The 17912-nt window shown below is 48.8% G+C and overlaps 1 protein-coding gene across 3 annotated transcripts in view; it reads right to left on the reverse strand.

The window, feature by feature from the left end:
* The window catches only part of WNT11 (Wnt family member 11), a 71452-nt gene that overhangs the window by 45754 nt on the left and 7786 nt on the right, over positions 1-17912 (reverse strand). For 2 of the 3 annotated variants that reach the window (XM_084841594.1, XM_084841595.1), the window contains exon 2: positions 1926-2132. In XM_084841594.1, coding sequence (XP_084697720.1) covers positions 1926-2008 — 83 coding nt within the window. In that variant the 5' untranslated portion in view covers positions 2009-2132. Of the gene's footprint in view, positions 1-1925; positions 2133-2710; positions 2864-17912 lie in introns of all 3 variants that reach the window. The other variant, XM_084841593.1, reaches the window with a different exon arrangement.

Consider the following 17912-nt stretch of genomic DNA (forward strand, 5'->3'; position numbering starts at 1 on the left):
CCATGCACAGTTCTGAAAGAGGATCCACAGCTGTTGCTCCAATTTCCTGCCACTCCACAACCATTTCACTGTAAGACTGCCCCTTCTTGTAATCCACCCTGGAATAAAATTTGATGAAGCCAGTGTGGTGTAGTGGCTAGAGTGCTGGACTGGGTTCTAGTCCCCACTCGGCCATGGAAGCTCACTGGGCGACTTTGGGCCAGTCACAGGCTCTCAGCCCAACCCACCTCACAGGGTTGTTGTTGTGAGGATACAACGGAGAGGAGGAGGATAATGTAAGCCGCCTTGGGTTCCTTGCAAGAGGAAAAAAGGCGGGGAATAAATGCAATGATAAATAAATAAAATAAATAAAAATGAAGGAGGGTAGGATAGAAATGTTTAAAATAGATAAATATAACAATAGTGAACATTGGAACATGTTGAACATGGACCCTTGGCCCGTTTAGATCAGTGTTGTCTGGTCTACCTGGTATCATCTCTCCAGGGTCTCAGATGGGAGTCATTGACCTTCAGCATTCGAAACAAGTGTTCTGCCACTGAAATATGATAAAAATATGGGGCCCACATTGCTGACGTTGGCCCTGTGCGCCTCCCCCTCCCATGCAGTACAACACCCTTCCTCAGCCTGGTGTCCTCCAGATGTTTTGGACTACAACTCCCATCAGCCTCACCCAGCATGGGCAGTAGTCAGAGATGATGGGAGCCGTACTCCCAAACATCTGGTCCAAAGCACCAGGTCCAGGAATGCTGCAGTGTAACTCCAAGCGAAGAGCGCAACCATTTATCGATAAAGGTACGACTGTTTGAGGATCACGCTAATGGAGCAGGGACCGTTTCTGTTTATTCGTGTGCCTTCCCCATTCTCTCATAAAGCAGAGGGCAGAAATCTAATTTCTAGAACGCGGCTGGCCTGTGACCGTAATTAAATAAACTGAACTGAATTAAAGGCATGGGGCAGGGGGTTTGAGGGGAACCAAGCCTTCCTTCGCCTACCAATGCCAACTCCAGGTCTTGCCCCCCCCATGAGCCCACCTTCTCATCGCCATGGTCACCAGCTGCTCTTGCTCCGCATCCCCTTCCTCATCATTGCTACAACTTGCTTGACAGGGGGAGAGCCAGGGAGCAAGCAGGCCGCGGCATCTGCTGCTCCTTCTACTAACCACCTCCTTTGGGCCAAAGCGAGGGACTGGTGGACAAGCAGGTTGCACTTGCAATGTTGTTGTCATCTTGCAAGCCAATATTGGTCAAACTCGCATCTTGCAAGCCAACTCGCATCTTGCAAGCCAATATTGGTCAAACTCGCATCTTGCAAGCCAATATACTGGCCAATATATTGGTCAAACTTGCATCTTGCAAGCCAACTCGCATCTTGCAAGCCAATATAATGGGATCAACCTAAATTAGTTGCTGCAGTACTCACAGTTATAACTCACAACCTGAGGCTCAATAAAAACAGCAAAAGATTTTGTTCAAGCTCGCTCTTAAACGGCTGAGTTGAGTGATGTCTCTCGACATTTGCTAGCTAATGGAAAAAGTCAAGTCTTTCAAGATCTGAACAGTTTTGATTACCCAAAAGCCAGGTGAGGGAGAAATCTGATACCACACACACACGCACACGCACACACACGCACACACACACTGTGGATCCCTTCTCCTGTGTACCCCTTTTCATATTAAAATTAGACTCCCCAACACAGTTTACACATGAACGGGGAAGGTATGTGAATAACAAAAGGGCTGCACACATTGGATCTAGTTTGGGTCTGATTTGCCGCCCACCTACCCCATATGACAGGCCACTTGTTATTTGGGTTAAGTGTGCAGCAAAATTACATGTTTGTCCCTCCCCCCCCCTCCCGCAAAGTTATGCCTGCACAACACCTGGATAGATTTTTTTTAAACAAAAAACAGAAAAAAAGACTTACAGCCATTTGATTCCATTGCAGGTCCCGTTCTGCAAGATGAAAGCTAGGAAAAAGGCGACCAGAATTTGTCGATTCATCTTCATGTTCTGCCTCCTCTCTCTCCTTAGCCACCCAATCTCTTTTGGAGAAAAATTAATCAATTGCTTCTTGGGAGGAAAATTAAAATCCTTCGTTTTCCGAAAAATGGGATTTCCTCCAGGTGCCAACCTAAAATCGAGGGTGGAAAACACGTGGTAAGGTTAACAGCAAAGAATTTCACATCCATCGAAAAGAGAAATCTAGCCTCCCCAATGTCAAAGGAGTGGTTTATTAATCATGAACAAAATTCAGATTTCCCCATCTCTCCGTTCTCGATAGAATCTTTACAGTCAAGGAGACAGACAAAACGTATGGCTTGAATTACAGCAACGCACTCTGGTCCAATGGTATGCTTTTGGTTAATGCTGCATATGGTGAGATTTCATTCTTTATCCTGGTTTTATTTCCCTCGCACCCCTTCCTTTAAAAAAGATGAAGTATATATCTGGTTGAGAAGGGGAAGGGGGGAAAGTATGGACATCAGATCTCAACGACCCCTACAGGTTTAAATCTTTAGCCTTGTCATTTACAAATTTATTAAAAGTGGAATGCAGGAAGAGAGTGCTTTCTAAGGGGACAAATTGCAGGAACGGATGTCAGTTAATGGAGCTGCCCACCTCCCCCCCCCCCCCGCAGATGTTAGAAGTTGTCTGGGCTGTTTGCAAGGGATTTTTTGGACTGCTTTTGCCTGCTGCTCTCTTTCTCACCTCATTAGCTCAAGATCTCATGTCTCCCCCAGACTCAAACACCTGGACCCCAAGGAACAAGTCAAGCTGGGAATAAACACACAATCACAAACAGCATCTCCAGAGGATCACTGAGCAGGGGGAGGGGGTGGAATCCAGGATCCTTCTTTGTTGCTAAAAAAAAACAAACAGCTTTATTACGTTTTTATCCTTTCCTTCCTCCAAAGAGATCAAAGCAGCATACAAGGTTCTTCCACACTAATTTTATCTACACAACAACCCTGCCAGGGAGGCTATGCTGAGAGAAAGGGTGACTGGATCAAAGTCAACTGGGGAGTTTCATGGCTGAGTGGGAATTTGGACCCGGGTTACACTCCCACCCCCACCCCAGTCCTGGCAAGAGGATACTCAACAGTTCTGCCTGGTCACAGAATTTGGTATTGGATGCATGCTCTTAGGGCTAATCAACACTTTGCATTTTTAGTTGTACACCTAAGAACATAGGAACATAAGAGGAGCCCTGCTGGATAAGGCCAAGGGTCCATCTAGTTCAGCATTCTGTTCACACAGTTGTCGACCAGGAACCCACAAGAAGCATTTGAGCGTCCATCTAAAACAGGTCATGTGTGAATAAGATCAACGTGTATTTGGTAATACCTCTATCCTAAAGAATAAAGCCTGGCTCCAGCTTTCTCTCGAGCGTATGGCTGGTTGCAGATCTAGGCTTGTGACCATTTAACGTGGCCCCCAACTTTCCTATTTTCAATAAGGTAAGCTTCTAGCCCTCGTGATTACAGTGCAGCCATTGAAAGGCAGGGTGGGGGAAGAATGCTGCTTCTGAGCATGTGGGAAAGGGAGGTAAAGGATGTAGGACTGTGCCGACCAACCTGTTGGTATGGATGGAACATTAAAGGAAGTTAATGCAAAAAGGAACACCATTTCCTCAAGCGCGTGGTATGTGCAGCTCCAACTATAATTGTGCTTCCAGCTAATGCAGAAGGGCAAAGTTTCAGCTCTTGTGCTCCTGTCTGAAAGCTTCCCATTGGGAGATCCAGTAGACTAGATAGGCCTCTGGTTCAGTATACATAGAGTTGTAGTCTAAAACGTCTGGAGGGCACCAGGTTGTCAATCTTGTGACTACAGTACAGACAAGACGTTTTCCCCAGCCCTTCCTGGAATTGCCAGGAATCAAACCTGGGACCTTCCACATGCAAAACAGGTGCTCTTGAAGTCTGGGAATCAGCAAGAAGGGATGGCACTTGGGTGTCCCAAAACAGAAGATAAAATATTCTCAGGTGCCTGAAAAAAACTTTTTATTATTCCCAACACGTTTCGGAAAGGGCTTTCCTTCCTCGGAGGCCTCTTACCTTTCTTCAAATGTGTTGCAAAGAATCCCTCTGAATGTTTTGAACATCTTAAGACACAAGAAGCATTCGGAAGGATCCTTTGCGACACGTTTGGAGAAAGATAAGTGGACCCTGAGGAAGGAAAGCCCTTTCTGAAACACATTGGGCATAATAAACGTTTTTTCAGGCACCTGAGAATATTTTCTCTTCTGTTCTGGGCTCTTGAAGTCTGTCCATCTCACTGGTTCAACTCCCTGAGTGTCTATCGTTAGAAAAAATTAAACATGTATCCACTGTGGATACTAATGGCACAAATCCCTTTGCCTGAGTGGGGGGCGGGGCGGGGGGAGGAGGGAATGGGCTTTGTGTGACCGTTTGGTCACATCCCTAATAATACTTAGAATGTATCCAGTGCTTTTCATACATTACCTTGTCCTTAGTCCTGCAAGGTAGATCAGTTGCATTATTTCCATATTGCAGGTGTGGGGAGCTAAGCTGAACAGCTTGCCTAAGCACATGTTCACAGCAGAGGTGCAATTTAAACGTGATTATATCCAATAGTGGGCCAGTAAATATTTCAGTGCGCCTCACCTGTGGACAGAAGCATCTAGATACAGCGCACCCCTTCGGCAGATGGTTCTTATTCCAAGAGATGGAGAGCCAGTGTGGTTAGAGTGTTTGGACTGGGACGGGGAGACCCACGTTCGAGTCCCCACTCTGCCAGGAAGCTCACTGGGTGACCTTGGGCCGGTCCCTGACACTCAGCCTCACCTACCTCACAGGGTTGTTGTGAGGATAAAATGGAGGGGAGGAGGACCATCTGAGCCACCTGGGGATCCTTGCAAGGGGAAAAGAGATAGGGTATACATATAATCATCATCATCATCATCATCATCATAGAATAGTAGTAGGGTTGGAAGGGGCCTACAAGGCCATCGAGTCCAACCCCCTGCTCAATGCAGGAATCCAAGTCAGAGCATCCCTGACAAATGGCTGTCCAGCCTTGTCTTGAAGGCCTCCAGTGTGGGAGAGCCCACCACCTCCCCAGGTAATTGGTTCCATTGCCGTATTGCTCTGACACTCAGGAAGTTTTTCCTGATGTTCAGTCGGAATCTGGCTTCCTGTAACTTGAGCCCATTATTCCGTGTCCTGCACTCTGGGATGATCAAGAAGAGATCCTGGCCTTCTTCTCTGTGACAACCTTTCAAGTACTTGAAGAGTGCTATCATATCTCCCCTCAGTCTTCTCTTCTCAAGGCTAAACATGCCCAGTTCTTTCAGTCTCTCTTCATACGGCTTTGTTTCCAGTCCCCTGATCATCTTTGTTGCCCTCCTTTGAACCCTCTCCAGCTTGTCTGCATCCTTCTTAAAGTGTGGTGCCCAGAACTGGACACAGTACTCCAGATGAGGCCTAACCAGTGCTGAGTAGAGGGGAACTAGTACTTCCCGGGATTTGGAAGCGATGCTTCTATTAATGCAGCCCAAAAGAGCATTTGCCTTTTTTGCAGCCACATCACATTGTTGGCTCATATTCAGCTTGTGATCGACGACAATTCCAAGATCCTTCTCGCTCGTAGTGTGGTTGAGCCACATATCCCCCATCTTGTAACTGTGCATTTGGTTTCTTTTTCCTAGGTGCAGAACTTGGCATTTGTCCCTATTAAATGCCATTCTGTTGTTTTCTGCCCAGCACTCCAGTCTATCCAGATCACTTTGAATTTTGTTTCTGTCTTCCAAAGTATTAGCTATCCCTCCCAATTTTGTGTCATCTGCAAATTTGATCAGCATTCCCTGCACCTCCTCCTCCAAGTCATTAATAAAAATGTTGAAGAGCACTGGGCCCAGGACTGAGCCCTGCGGTACCCCACTCGTTACCTCTCCCCAGCTTGAGAAGGTCCCATTGATACGCACTCTTTGAGTCCGATTCTGTAGCCAACTGTGGATCCACCTGAGAGTTGTTTCATCTAGCCCACTTTGAGCTCATCAGGATATCATGGGGCGCTTTGTCGAAAGCTTTGCTGAAGTCGAGGTATATGATGTCTACAGCATTCCCACGGTCTACAAGGGAGGTGACTTGATCCAAAAATGAGATCAGATTTGTCTGGCAGGACTTGTTTTTGACAAATCCATGTTGGCTTCGAGTAATCACGGCATTGTTGTCAAGGTGCTTCCAGATGGATTGCTTTATGATCTGCTCCAGAATTTTCCCAGGGATTGATGTCAGACTGACTGGTCTGTAGTTCCCAGGTTCCTCCTTTTTACCCTTTTTGAAGATAGGGACAACGTTAGCCCTCCTCCAGTCATCTGGCACTTCCCTCGTCCTCCATGATTTCTCAAAGAGAATAGACAGCGGTTCTGAGAGTTCTTCTGCCAGTTCCTTTATGACTCTAGGATGCAGTTCATCTGGCCCTGGAGATTTGAACTCATTCAAAGTAATGAGGTGTTCCTTGACCATATGCCTGTCGATCTCAAGCTGCAATCCTGCCCCTTCAGCCTGTACTTCGCCTTTGCCAGGGGGGTCATAGACCCTCTTTTGGGAGAAGACTGAGCCAAAGTAGGAATTGAGCACCTCTGCCTTTTCTTTGTCCTCTGTTATCATTTTGCCATCCTTATTTAATAGCTGAACAACCATTTCTTTCCTCTGCCTTTTACTATGCACGTAGCTGAAGAAAGCCTTTTTGTTGTTTTTAGCATCCCTCGCTAACCTCACCTCGTTCTCCGCTTTAGCCTTCCTGACACCATCCCTGCAATTCTGTGCTACCTGCCTGTACTCTTCCTTTGTTACTTGGCCTTCTTTCCACTTCCTATATGTGTCCTTTTTTGTTTTCAGGTCATCCATAAGCTTTTTGTGAAGCCACATTGGCTTCTTCTGTTGTCTTCCACCTTTTCTTCTTGTTGGAATTGTTTGTGATTGTGCCTTGAGAATTTCCTTTTTTAAAAGTTCCCACCCATCTTGGACTCCTTTTCTCGCTAGCATTGCTTGCCATGGGACCTTACTGATCATTGTTCTGAGTTTATTAAAATCAGCTTTCCTAAAATCCAGGGTACGCGTTTGAGTACACTCGGCTTTTGCTTCCCTTAGAACCAAGAACTCAAGTACAACATGGTCGCTTTCCCCCAGAGTTCCTGTAACTGCTACTTTATCCACTAAGTCATCTCTGTTGGTTAGGATCAAGTCAAGGATAGCCGATCCTCTAGTTCCTTCCTCTACTTTCTGTAGGAGGAAGTTATCCGCCACACAAGTCAGGAATTTCCTGGAGGGGCCATGTTTTGCAGAATTTGTCTCCCAACAAATATCGGGGAAATTGAAGTCCCCCATTACTACTACATCATGCTTCCTTAAAACATTGGCTATTTGCTTTTCAAAAGTTTCATCCTTGTCTTCTCCTTGATTGGGTGGCCGGTAGTAGACTCCGACCACCAGGTTCCTTTTATTCTTTGCTCCATTTATTTCAACCCAGATGCTCTCGATGGGGCTACCAAGCTCCTCCTCCTGTATTTCTGTGCAGAGATATGTATTTTTCACATACAGTGCAACCCCGCCTCCCTTTCTGTTCCTCCTGTTCTTTTTGAACAAGTTATATCCTTCAACTGCTGTATTCCAGTCATGAGAGTCATCCCACCAAGTCTCAGTTATACCTATCAAGTCATAATTTCCCTCCTGTATTAAGAGTTCAAGTTCGTTCTGTTTGTTTCCCATACTCTGGGCATTAGTATATAGACATCGAAGACCATGTGCTTCATAGTCTGGCTTTCTTCCTACCTGTGTCTGAAGACTATTATTGGGTGCTATCAGAGCTGTTCTCTCCATTGCAGTGCATGCGCCTACGTCCATTGTTACCCCCAACATTACATCTCCCTTCCCCGTAGGATTCAGTTTAAAGCCCTCCTGATGAAGTTCTTCATGCTGTGGCCTGTGACATTCTTCCCAGCCTTTGTGAGGTGCAACCCATCCCTAGCCAACAGCCCATCTTCCAGGAAGTATAGCCCGTGGTCCCAGAATCCAAATCTCTCTCGTCGGCACCACCTTCGTAGCCAGTCATTCACCCGGAGTATTTTTCGTTCCCTTTCTATCCCTCTTCTAACTACTGGAAGGATGGATGAGAAAACTATCTGGGCCCCAAAGTTCTTGAGTTTCCTTCCCAAAGCTTCAAAGTCTGACGTGATCTCTTCGTAGCTCCGCTTGGCGGTATCATTTGTTCCCACATGGATGAGAAGAAAGGGATACCTGTCAGTGTATTATTATTATAATAATAATTATAATATTATAATTATTATTAATAATAATAATAATAGGAATAGAGCCCAGAGCAGCAGAGTTGTTCTGAACATCATCCGTATTCCAACAAGCATACACACATATACACAGAGTTCTGTATCAATTGATAAGAGAGACATGGCTGTTGCGATACGTTCCCTTGTTTTTGAATAAGTTGTTTCAGAGGAATAATATTAGGGCTGTGCATGGACCCCCCAAACCGACTCGGAAGCCACTTTGGGGCTTCCGAGGCGGGCCCAATTTGCTTTGGGCTGACTTGGGGGGCCCTGATCCACCTCAGCCCCGAACCTGAAGCAGGATTTGGATGGCTGAATCCGGCTTTGGGGGGGCTCTGATGCCCCCACTGTGCTGTGAAAGCCCCCAGCTCCTTCCCTGGGCCCTCAGTCAGGATGTGCACCTGCAGCCATCCTGAAGAGGAGTCACTGGCAGCATCACTGCCGCCACCATCCTCTACTGAACCCTGGACACGCGCCGGCTCTCGTTGCAGGGAGACGCCATTTTTAAAACGCCGCCTCCCTGCAACAAGAGCTGGTGCGCATCCAGGTCTCAGGAGTTGGCGGCAGCAGCAGCAGCAGCAGAGGTGGAGATGGCAGTGACAGGAGCGAGGCAACGGCGGCGATGGGGGAGGCAGCAATGACAACGGTGACTCCTCCGCAGGATGGCTCAAGAAAGGAGCTGGGGGCACCCGTGCAGCTGGGCTGGGGTTCCGAAGCTCCGAAGCGCACCGAAGCGTTTCAGAGAGCCCTGACCTGCTTCGAGTTGCTTTGTGCCGCCTCTGCTTCGCCTTGGAAGGGGCCCGAAGCAGCCCACTTCGACTCGGGCTTCGGGCCAAAGCGGTGCACAGGCCTGAATAATATGGCACTGGCCGCCCTTCGTCACCCAGACCCGGGACAGCGTCAAGGGTGGGCAAGATCAGGCACCTGCCGAGGGCCCAACCCCAGCAGGTGCTGACTGACGCAAGCCCCCTGGACTTGCCCCCCGGCAACTTGCGTGCTCCCCGGCCTCTCGCTCTGGCCCAGGCAACGGTGGTGGTGAGGAGGAGGAGCAGCAGATGCTGAGGCCTCCTTGCTCCCGGGCTCCGTGCCTGTCGAGCAGGCACATGGGAGCCAGGAGGAGGAAGAGGAGGAGGAGCAAGGTCAGCTGGTGACAGTGCTGGTGAGAAGGTCAACTCGCGGAGGGCCGGGGCCCAAGGAGGGTATCTTGCCCAAAGGCCCTTCAAAACCTGAAGCTGGCACTGCCCAGGACTACATCATGCTTGACAGCAGCCGCACCACGTCTCCAGGCAGGGTCAGCCTCTGCACCTGGCCGGCATTCTTGGGCAGCTGCCAGAGCACCCATGCCCTGGTAGGACCCGCTGCTGATGCTGGCCCAGGCTCCCCTGCGCTGGCAGCTGGGTCTTCAAGCTGCCATCACCCACAATGCCCCTGATGAAGCATTGTTCCAGTGCATTGTGGGAAACTGCCCACTGCAGATTGCTGCCTGATACCCCTTCCAGCAACCAGTACGCAAGCTCAGTGGGGATGGGGGGCAGGGGAAGCTCCAAGGTTAGAAGGGAGCACTTTGCCTGGGATCCCTCAAACTTAGACCTGGATGACTCCACCTTAAACTGGAGTCTGCCCCATTCACAAGTGGGAGTAGGGCGGCCATGTAGTCTACTGTGCAGAGGACAGTCCTCTATTTCAAGGGCTGTCAGAGGATGGTCTTCTATTTGAAGGTGTCCTCTATTTGAAGGACTGTCCACTCCAAGTCCAGTTTACAGATGAAGAACTACAGCTGTGCACAAATGGCCTCTCGAAATTCTCCACTCTATTTGTGGGCAGAGAACCTGGGAGGAGAATTTCACCAAATTTCTCCAGTGGGAGGAGAAATTCCCCAACCATTCCTCACAGGTAGGGCTTACCACTGCCAAGGGTTGTAGCACAGGTAGGGAATGTACGAATCCCTTTACCTGGGCTCTGCAGGGGGGTCTGCAAGGGGGAGAGGCGATCCGTTCCTCCCCCCCCCGGAATCCTCGCCAGCCGGCTCCATTCCTCAAGCGATACGGCCACCATTGCCATGCTGTATCACTGCAGATGAGAAACAGGAAGTGATCCGGACACAAATGGCATCCACCATGCCATTTGCATCCCTTTTTCTTCTTGTCATAGGCTACGCATCTTTATTTACGTAGTTATTTACGTAGCCTACTGCATGAAAAAATGTCCCTGTTTTTTCACACAATAGGCTATGTAAATAGCTACATAAATACAGATGCGTAGCCTACCACAAGAAGAAACAGGGACACAAATGGTGTGGCGGACGCCATTTGCGTCCGGATCACTTCCTGTTCCTCATCCACAGCGATATGGACGGCAATGGCGGCCGTATCGCTTGTGGAATGGAGCTGCCAGCAAGGAGGATTCGGCTCCACGACGATCCAGCAGGAGGCGGAGGTGAGTGGGAATGTTCCGCCATGGACTCCGGAGGCTGAATTCATAGAATCATAGAATAGTAGGGATGGAAGGGGCCTACAAGGCCATCGAGTCCAACCCCCTGCTCAAGGCAGGAATCCAAGTTAGAGCATCCCTGACAGGTGGCTGTCCAGCCTTGTCTTGAATGCCTCCAGTGTGGGAGAGCCCACCGCTTCCCTAGGGAATTGGTTCCATTGTCATACTGCTCTAACAGTCAGGAAGTTTTTCAGCTGGAATCTGGCTTCCTGTCACTTGAGCCCATTATTCCGTGTCCTGCACTCTGGGATGATCAAGAAGAGATCCTGGCCTTCTTCTCTGTGACAACCTTTCAAGTACTTGAAGAGTGCTATCATATCTCCCCTCAGTCTTCTCTTCTCAAGGCTAAACATGCCCAGTTCTTTCAGTCTCTCTTCATAGGGCTTTGTTTCCAGTCCCCTGATCATCTTCATTGCCCTCTTCTGAACCCTCTCCAGTTTGTCTGCATCCTTCTTAAAGTGTGGTGCCCAGAACTGGACACAGTACTCCAGATGAGGCCTAACCAGTGCTGCATAGAGGGGAACTAGTACTTCCTAGGGGTGCACGAAAGTCACTTACCCGGTCTCGCAGCTTGCTTGGCAGTGGGGGGGAGGCGTTTCGCTGCTCCCCCCGAAGTTCAGGCCGGGGGGGGGAGGCTTCCCTCCTCGCCCAGCCGAAATTCAGGCCGGGGGGGAGGCGCCTCGCCCAGCCGCGAAATAAAAAGTTAAAAAAACAACAACACGCCCCCGTGATAGGCTACGTGACGATTAACGTAGCCTATCATGGCTAGATCTGCAAAGTCAGCCGTGATAGGCTACGTTAATCGTCACGTAGCCTATCACGGGTGACTTAAAAAAAAAAAGCGCGTACGCAAATGGTGGCCCCCATAGGGAGCCGCCATTCGTGTTCCTTATTTGGTCGTTGTAGTCTACGTAAATCTTTACATAGACTACAGCGACCAAATAAGGAACACGAATGGCGGCTCCGTATGGGGGCCACCATTAGCCGTATGCGCTTTTTTTTTTTAAGTCACCCGTGATAGGCTACGTGACGATTTACGTAGCCTATCATGGCTGACTTTGCAAATCTAGCCGTGATAGGCTACGTTAATCGTCACGTAGCCTATCACGGGGGCGTGTGTTTTTTTTTTACTTTTCTTGGAATGGCGGCGGCGGCAGCCGGTCAAAAGACCGGCTGCCGCCCCTGCCCCTGACGAAGACCTGCCGAACCGCCGCCGGGACCTGTCGCCGGGAGGGACATTCAGGTAGGGATGGTGGAGAATTTCTCCCCGAAACTTCAGGGGGGCACAGCGCCAACGTGTTCGGCCCCCCGAACAAGTTTCGGGGAGAAATTCTCTGCCATCCCTACCCGAATGTCCCTCCCGGCGGCAGGTCCCGGCGGCGGTTCGGCAGGTCTTCGTCAGGGGCAGGGGCGGCAGCCGGTCTTTTGACCGGCTGCCGCCACCGCCATTCCAAGAAAATCTTTACATAGACTACAGCGACCAAATAAGGAACGCGAATGGCGGCTCCCTATGGGGGCCGCCATTAGCGTACGCGCTTTTTTTTTTTTTTAAAGTCACCCGTGATAGGCTATGTGACGATTAACGTAGCCTATCACGGCTGACTTTGCAGATCTAGCCGTGATAGGCTACGTTAATCATCACGTAGCCTATCACGGGGGCGTTTTTTTTTTTTACACTTTGGAGTTCGCAGCCGGGCGAGGCGGGAAGCCTCCTCCCCGGCCTGAATTTCGGCCGGGCAAGGCGGGAAGCCTCCCCCCCGGCCTGAATTTCGGCTGGGTGAGGTGGGAAGCCTCCCCCCCCCAGCCTGAACTTCGCGGGGGGAGCAGCGAAGCGCCTCCCGCCCACCGCGAACAAGCTTCGACGACAGGTAAGTGACTTTCGTCCACCCCTACATTCGGGAAAGGTAAGTCCCATCCCGGGGGGGGCGTGGGGCGGGGGGGCGGAGAATTTCTCCCCAAAACTACTTCGGGGGGCTGAATACATTGGCACTCGCCCCCCCCCCGAAGTTTCGGGGAGAAATTCTCCCCCATCCCTAGTACTTCCTGGGATTTGGAACCTATGCTTCTATTAATGCAGTCCAAAAGAGCATTTGTCTTTTTTGCAGCCACATCACATTGTTGGCTCATATATTCAGCTTGTGATCGACAACAATTCCAAGATCTTTCTTATCTTAAGGAGTGCCTCCAGCAGCACCAGACAGGCCGCTTAACAAGATCAGCCTTGGATGGCCTTCTCTCTGTCCCATCACCCAGGACAGCTAGACTGGTGGGGACGAGGGAGAGGGCCTTTTCTGTGGTGGCCCCCACTCTGTGGAACTCCCTCCCGTCGTGCATTAAAAATGTTGTTGTTCAGGCAGGCATTTGGGGTCGGTTAGGGTATTTTAGAAAATGTTTTTATTGTAGAATTTTATTGTTTTAAACTGTTTTTATTGTATGTTGTACATCGCCCAGAGTGGCTGGGTGACCAGCCAGATGGGCGATTAATAAATTTAACAATAAATAAATAAATAAATAAATAAAATCTTTCTCGCTTGTAGTGTTGTTGAGCGACGTATACCCCATCTTGTAACTGTGCATTTGGTTTCTTCTTCCTAGGTGCAGAACTTGGCATTTATCCCTATTAAATGTCATTCTGTTGTTTTCTGCCCAGCGCTCCAGTCTATCCAGGTCACTTTGAACTTTGTTTCTGTCTTCCAAAGTATTAGCTATCCCGCCCAATTTTGTGTCATCTGCAAATTTGATCAGCATTTGCAATTCCCTGGAATTCGGCCTCATTGGAGCCCATGGTGGAATTCTCCGCCATCCCTAAGCAAAGCTTCTTTCTTTTTTTCCTAAGGGGTGTGGGCTTTTGCACAGCCACCGCAAGCAGAAACAGCGGCAAGCATGTTGGCAGCCTGGCCCCCGCTTTGCGTTCTTCACAATACCCCATACCTAGCATTGTTCTGGGGCATTAGCGTGGTGTGGGGGAGAGGGAAGGCAACCCCCCCCCCCAAATATGGGAAAGAAAAATTTGGGGAAATTTTGCAAGTGGTCTTTTATTTCTAGGAAGGGGTAAGAAAAAGAAAAATCTCACGACTTTTCTGGGAAAAAGTCCTCTGAGAAATGTTGGCTTAGCTCTAGTTGTTATTCTTCAGGGTTCCGCACTTTCCCCCAGGACATTCCAAACGTTAAATTTCTGGGGGGTGATTGTGGATGCATCTTATCTTTAATGCAGGTGCAAAGAGGTGATGATTGTACAGTGAAAGACAGGACACTCCTACACATTCCTCAGTCATCTCCTAAGTAAAGGAAGCATGTGTTCCCCTTGACTCAGCACTGGCTAAGCCTCATCTGGAGTACTGTGTCCAGTTCTGGGCCCCACACTTTAAGAAGGATGCAGACAAAATGGAGAGGAGGGTTCCGAGGAGGGCAACGAAGATGATCCGGGGACTGGAAGCAAAGCCCTATGAGGAGAGACTGAAAGAACTGGGCATGTTTAGCCTGGAGAAGACTAAGGGGAGATAGGATAGCGCTCTTCAAGTACTTGAAAGGCTGTCCCAGAGAGGAAGGCCAGGATCTCTTCTCGATCATCCCAGAGTGCAGGACATGGAATAATGGGCTCAAGTGACAGGAAGCCAGATTCTGGCTGAACATCAGCAAAACCTTCCTGACTGTTAGAGCAGTACGACCCTGGAACCCATTACCTGGGGAGGTGGTGGGCTCTCCCGCACTGGAGGCATTTAAGATGAGGCTGGACAGCCATCTGTCAGGGATGCTCTGAATTGGACTGCTGCATTGAGCAGGGGGTTGGACTCGATGGCCTTGTAGGCCCCTTCCAACCCTACTATTCTATGATTCTAACCCAGAACACAACCCATGAGAATTTCTCTGAAATTTCTTCTCCTTTAATTTTCTTTTCAAAAGCAATTTCTTTTCTATCAAATTGAATGGGAATGGTCAAAAACAATGGGGGAGAAATTTTTGGCATGGCACTGTAAAGAACCCGAAGAAAGGCGAACAGGCAGGGTCCATCTGTGGTTCGCAGCTGGACAGCAGGTGGAACAGGCAGGCACACAGGTGACCTGGTCACCATCTTCCCACTCTGGTGAGATGTGTCATATTTCTAATTAAATTATAGTCATTATTTCCAAATTTGCACCTACATATATATACATCAGCCTATGTACATTTTTGCTGATGCTAGGGAAAGTGGAAGGCAAAAGGAAGAGGGGCCAACCAAGGGCAAGGTGGATGGATGATATTCTGGAGGTGACGGACTCGACCTTGGGGGAGCTGGGGGTGGCGACGGCCGACAGGAAGCTCTGGCGTGGGCTGGCCCATGAAGTCACGAAGAGTCGGAAGCGACTGACCGAATAAACAACAACAACAATGTACATTTTATGCAAATCTCTGTGTCTGCTTTTGTGGTGATGGGTTTCCTCTTTTCTGGCAATGTGTAGGGGGCTAGACAACGTGGGAGTGGAGTGAGATTTAAAGTGCAAAAAAGATGATGAAGGCAGAAAGGGATGAAACGAACCATTCCTGCCACAGACGGGGGTGCCCACCCTGCAATCTGTTGCCCAGCTAGGTCAGTATCTTTATTAGGACTGATTGAAATGTCATAAAATGGGGAGCAAGGCTGGATGTTAAGCAAAGCAAGGGGGAAACGGGGGGGGGGGACCCTGGACAATGCTGTTGGAGCCCAAATAATTACTTCCAGAGAATGAAATTGTTTGCATTTATTACATCTATGTCCTGCCTTGCCTCCAAGGAGTTCAAGGTGGTGCATCTAGCTCCCACCCACCCCCAATTTTATCGTCACAACAACCTTGCAAGGTAGGTTAGGCAAAGACAGAGGTGGAGGGTGCCATTTTTCCTCCATTCTAAATGGTTGGAATGACTTTCCTAAGGCTTAGTGGCTGGCGGTAAGAGCTTGAAGCTAAAATAGGCTGGCATTTTTTATTTTGGCCCCAGCCACCTCTGGAATTTGACCCCCCTGGAGTTTCTCCCAAAGGGAATTTGGCCCTGAGGCTGAAGGAAGTTCCGCACCCCTGAGTTAAGAGATAGTGAGCGCCCTCAGTTCACTGAGTGAGCTTCACGACTCAGGCAGGGTTTGAACTCAGAGGCCAATCTCATGCTCTGACCACTATGTGCCACTGCCTCTCATGGAACAGGGATGCCGTTGGGACAGCCACATGCACACCGCCAGCTTGCAATCCTATGTGAAGTAACCCTCACTGAAATCAGTGTGTGTGTGTGCGCGCGCGTGCATGCGTGTGCAGCTGGGGCGGGGGGAGGATTTTGCTGCGGAGTAAGCCTGGGTTAGGATCAGACAGGAACCCTCTAAAGTTAAGACCAGAGCCTGGTTTCTTTCTAAAATTGACAGCATTCTGTTTTGTTTGATCAGGAAGACAATCCAGCTCCCAGTAGACAGTAGGATGGCAGATGGATTCCTCACCCCCACCGCCTTTTCCTCCACCAGCATACATAGCATACATGGTTTTTATGAGTGCCTTTGAAGCAGCTGGGAGGACTGCAGAAATGGCGGGGATGAATCCTTGAGATCAAACATTAGTACTCGGAGGAGAAAGTTGCACCTGGAACCGGTTTGATGAGCATCTTTTCCTCGATGGCATATTTGCTGTGCTCGGTGTGTGCATTAAAGTCTTTATCCGGTGTCCCCACCCCACCCCGCCCCGGTCTAAGAATCCAGTCTCAGGAACACCATTCCTGGAAAAGGGCCATTATAAAGAACAGACTTGCATTGGCAGTCTTCCTTCCACAACTTGGGGGGGGGGGTGTTAAAAAAAACAAAACCCTAATCGTGGCAAGTAGAGATAAGTGCAGCCCATCGCTAGCCATTTTTATCCCATCTCCTGCTTCTGCGGCTGGTGTATTTCAATGCCTTTTATCTCTGCCCTCAAGAAGGCCACTTCAAAACTTCACTCCTTAATCCTGCAGCATTCATTGCACCGCCCGAGATGGGCTATTTCAGAGTCTCTTGTTATCTTTCCTCTGGATTTGGGCTTCTTAATAACACAGACTACTGTAGGGTTTGTTTATTTTATTGTATTTTTAAAGTTGTTATATTCCAGAACTGAACCTTGAAAAACCAATTTGCAGTTGACAAAAAATCCAAGAAAAGCCACAAGATAGAGAACACTTTCTTAAAAACAACACAGAATCTGCTTGTGTGTTCCTTCAAAAAAATCATCTTTATTATTAGCTATCTAATGATAAGCCAATGAAGAAGATGACGCAATCAGAGCAGTATTAATCCCCTCAGTTAGAGTTGCTGGGCCTAAAATGAGATGAATATATATTTTCCTGTTTCGTTGGCTTGCATGTTTTGTTTCTGATGGCTCAGCCTAAAACCAACGTCAATGCTCTCGTTCATAATCAATGGAAATGCTTCACTTTGGGCATACTGAAGCCTAAAATTTAACAGAACGTCACTGATGAACGCACAAAAGACGCAGGCAAAGTCTCGCCCAGTCCACTTATGCCAATCTAGCATAGTTCCACATAACAGAATTTCCTCCAGTATGGACATTTCAGGGAATTCAGCCTCAGCAGGTGGGGGAAATGTTGCATTGTGCTCCTGTTCAAAGGTGCCACATATTTTCACAAGGTCTTTGCATAACCCCGAGGTTAAATGTCCGGCTTCAAGGGGAATTTTCAAGGGGGAAGGGGGAGGGGAGGGGAAAATATTCAAGCCATGGGATGTGCTGTTTACAAAGGTGAAAAGTCAGGTCACAGGTCAAGCTAGGAACAAGTGGCTTGCTATCTCCTACAATTAACAAGGCGCTGTTTGTCTTCAGCTGGTTTTTTTCCCCCTTTTCTTTACACATCTGTGCCTTTAAGAGAAGTGGACTCCAGTCCACAAAGCCTTATGACAGCCTTCCCCAACCTGGCGCCCTCCATAGAATCATCGAATCATAGAATAGTAGGGTTGGAAGGGGCCTACAAGGCCATCGAGTCCAACCCCCTGCTTCATGCAGGAATCCAAGTCAGAGCATCCCTGACAGATGGCTGTCCAGTCTCGTCTTGAATGCCACCAGTGTGGGAGAGCCCACCACCTCCCCAGGTAATTGGTTCCAGTGTCGTATTGCTCTAACAGTCAGGAAGTTTTTC

The sequence above is a fragment of the Heloderma suspectum genome, chromosome 3 (assembly GCF_057233095.1).
Source record: "Heloderma suspectum isolate Gila_16-S chromosome 3, 16-S_ref, whole genome shotgun sequence".
Taxonomy (NCBI): domain Eukaryota; kingdom Metazoa; phylum Chordata; class Lepidosauria; order Squamata; family Helodermatidae; genus Heloderma; species Heloderma suspectum.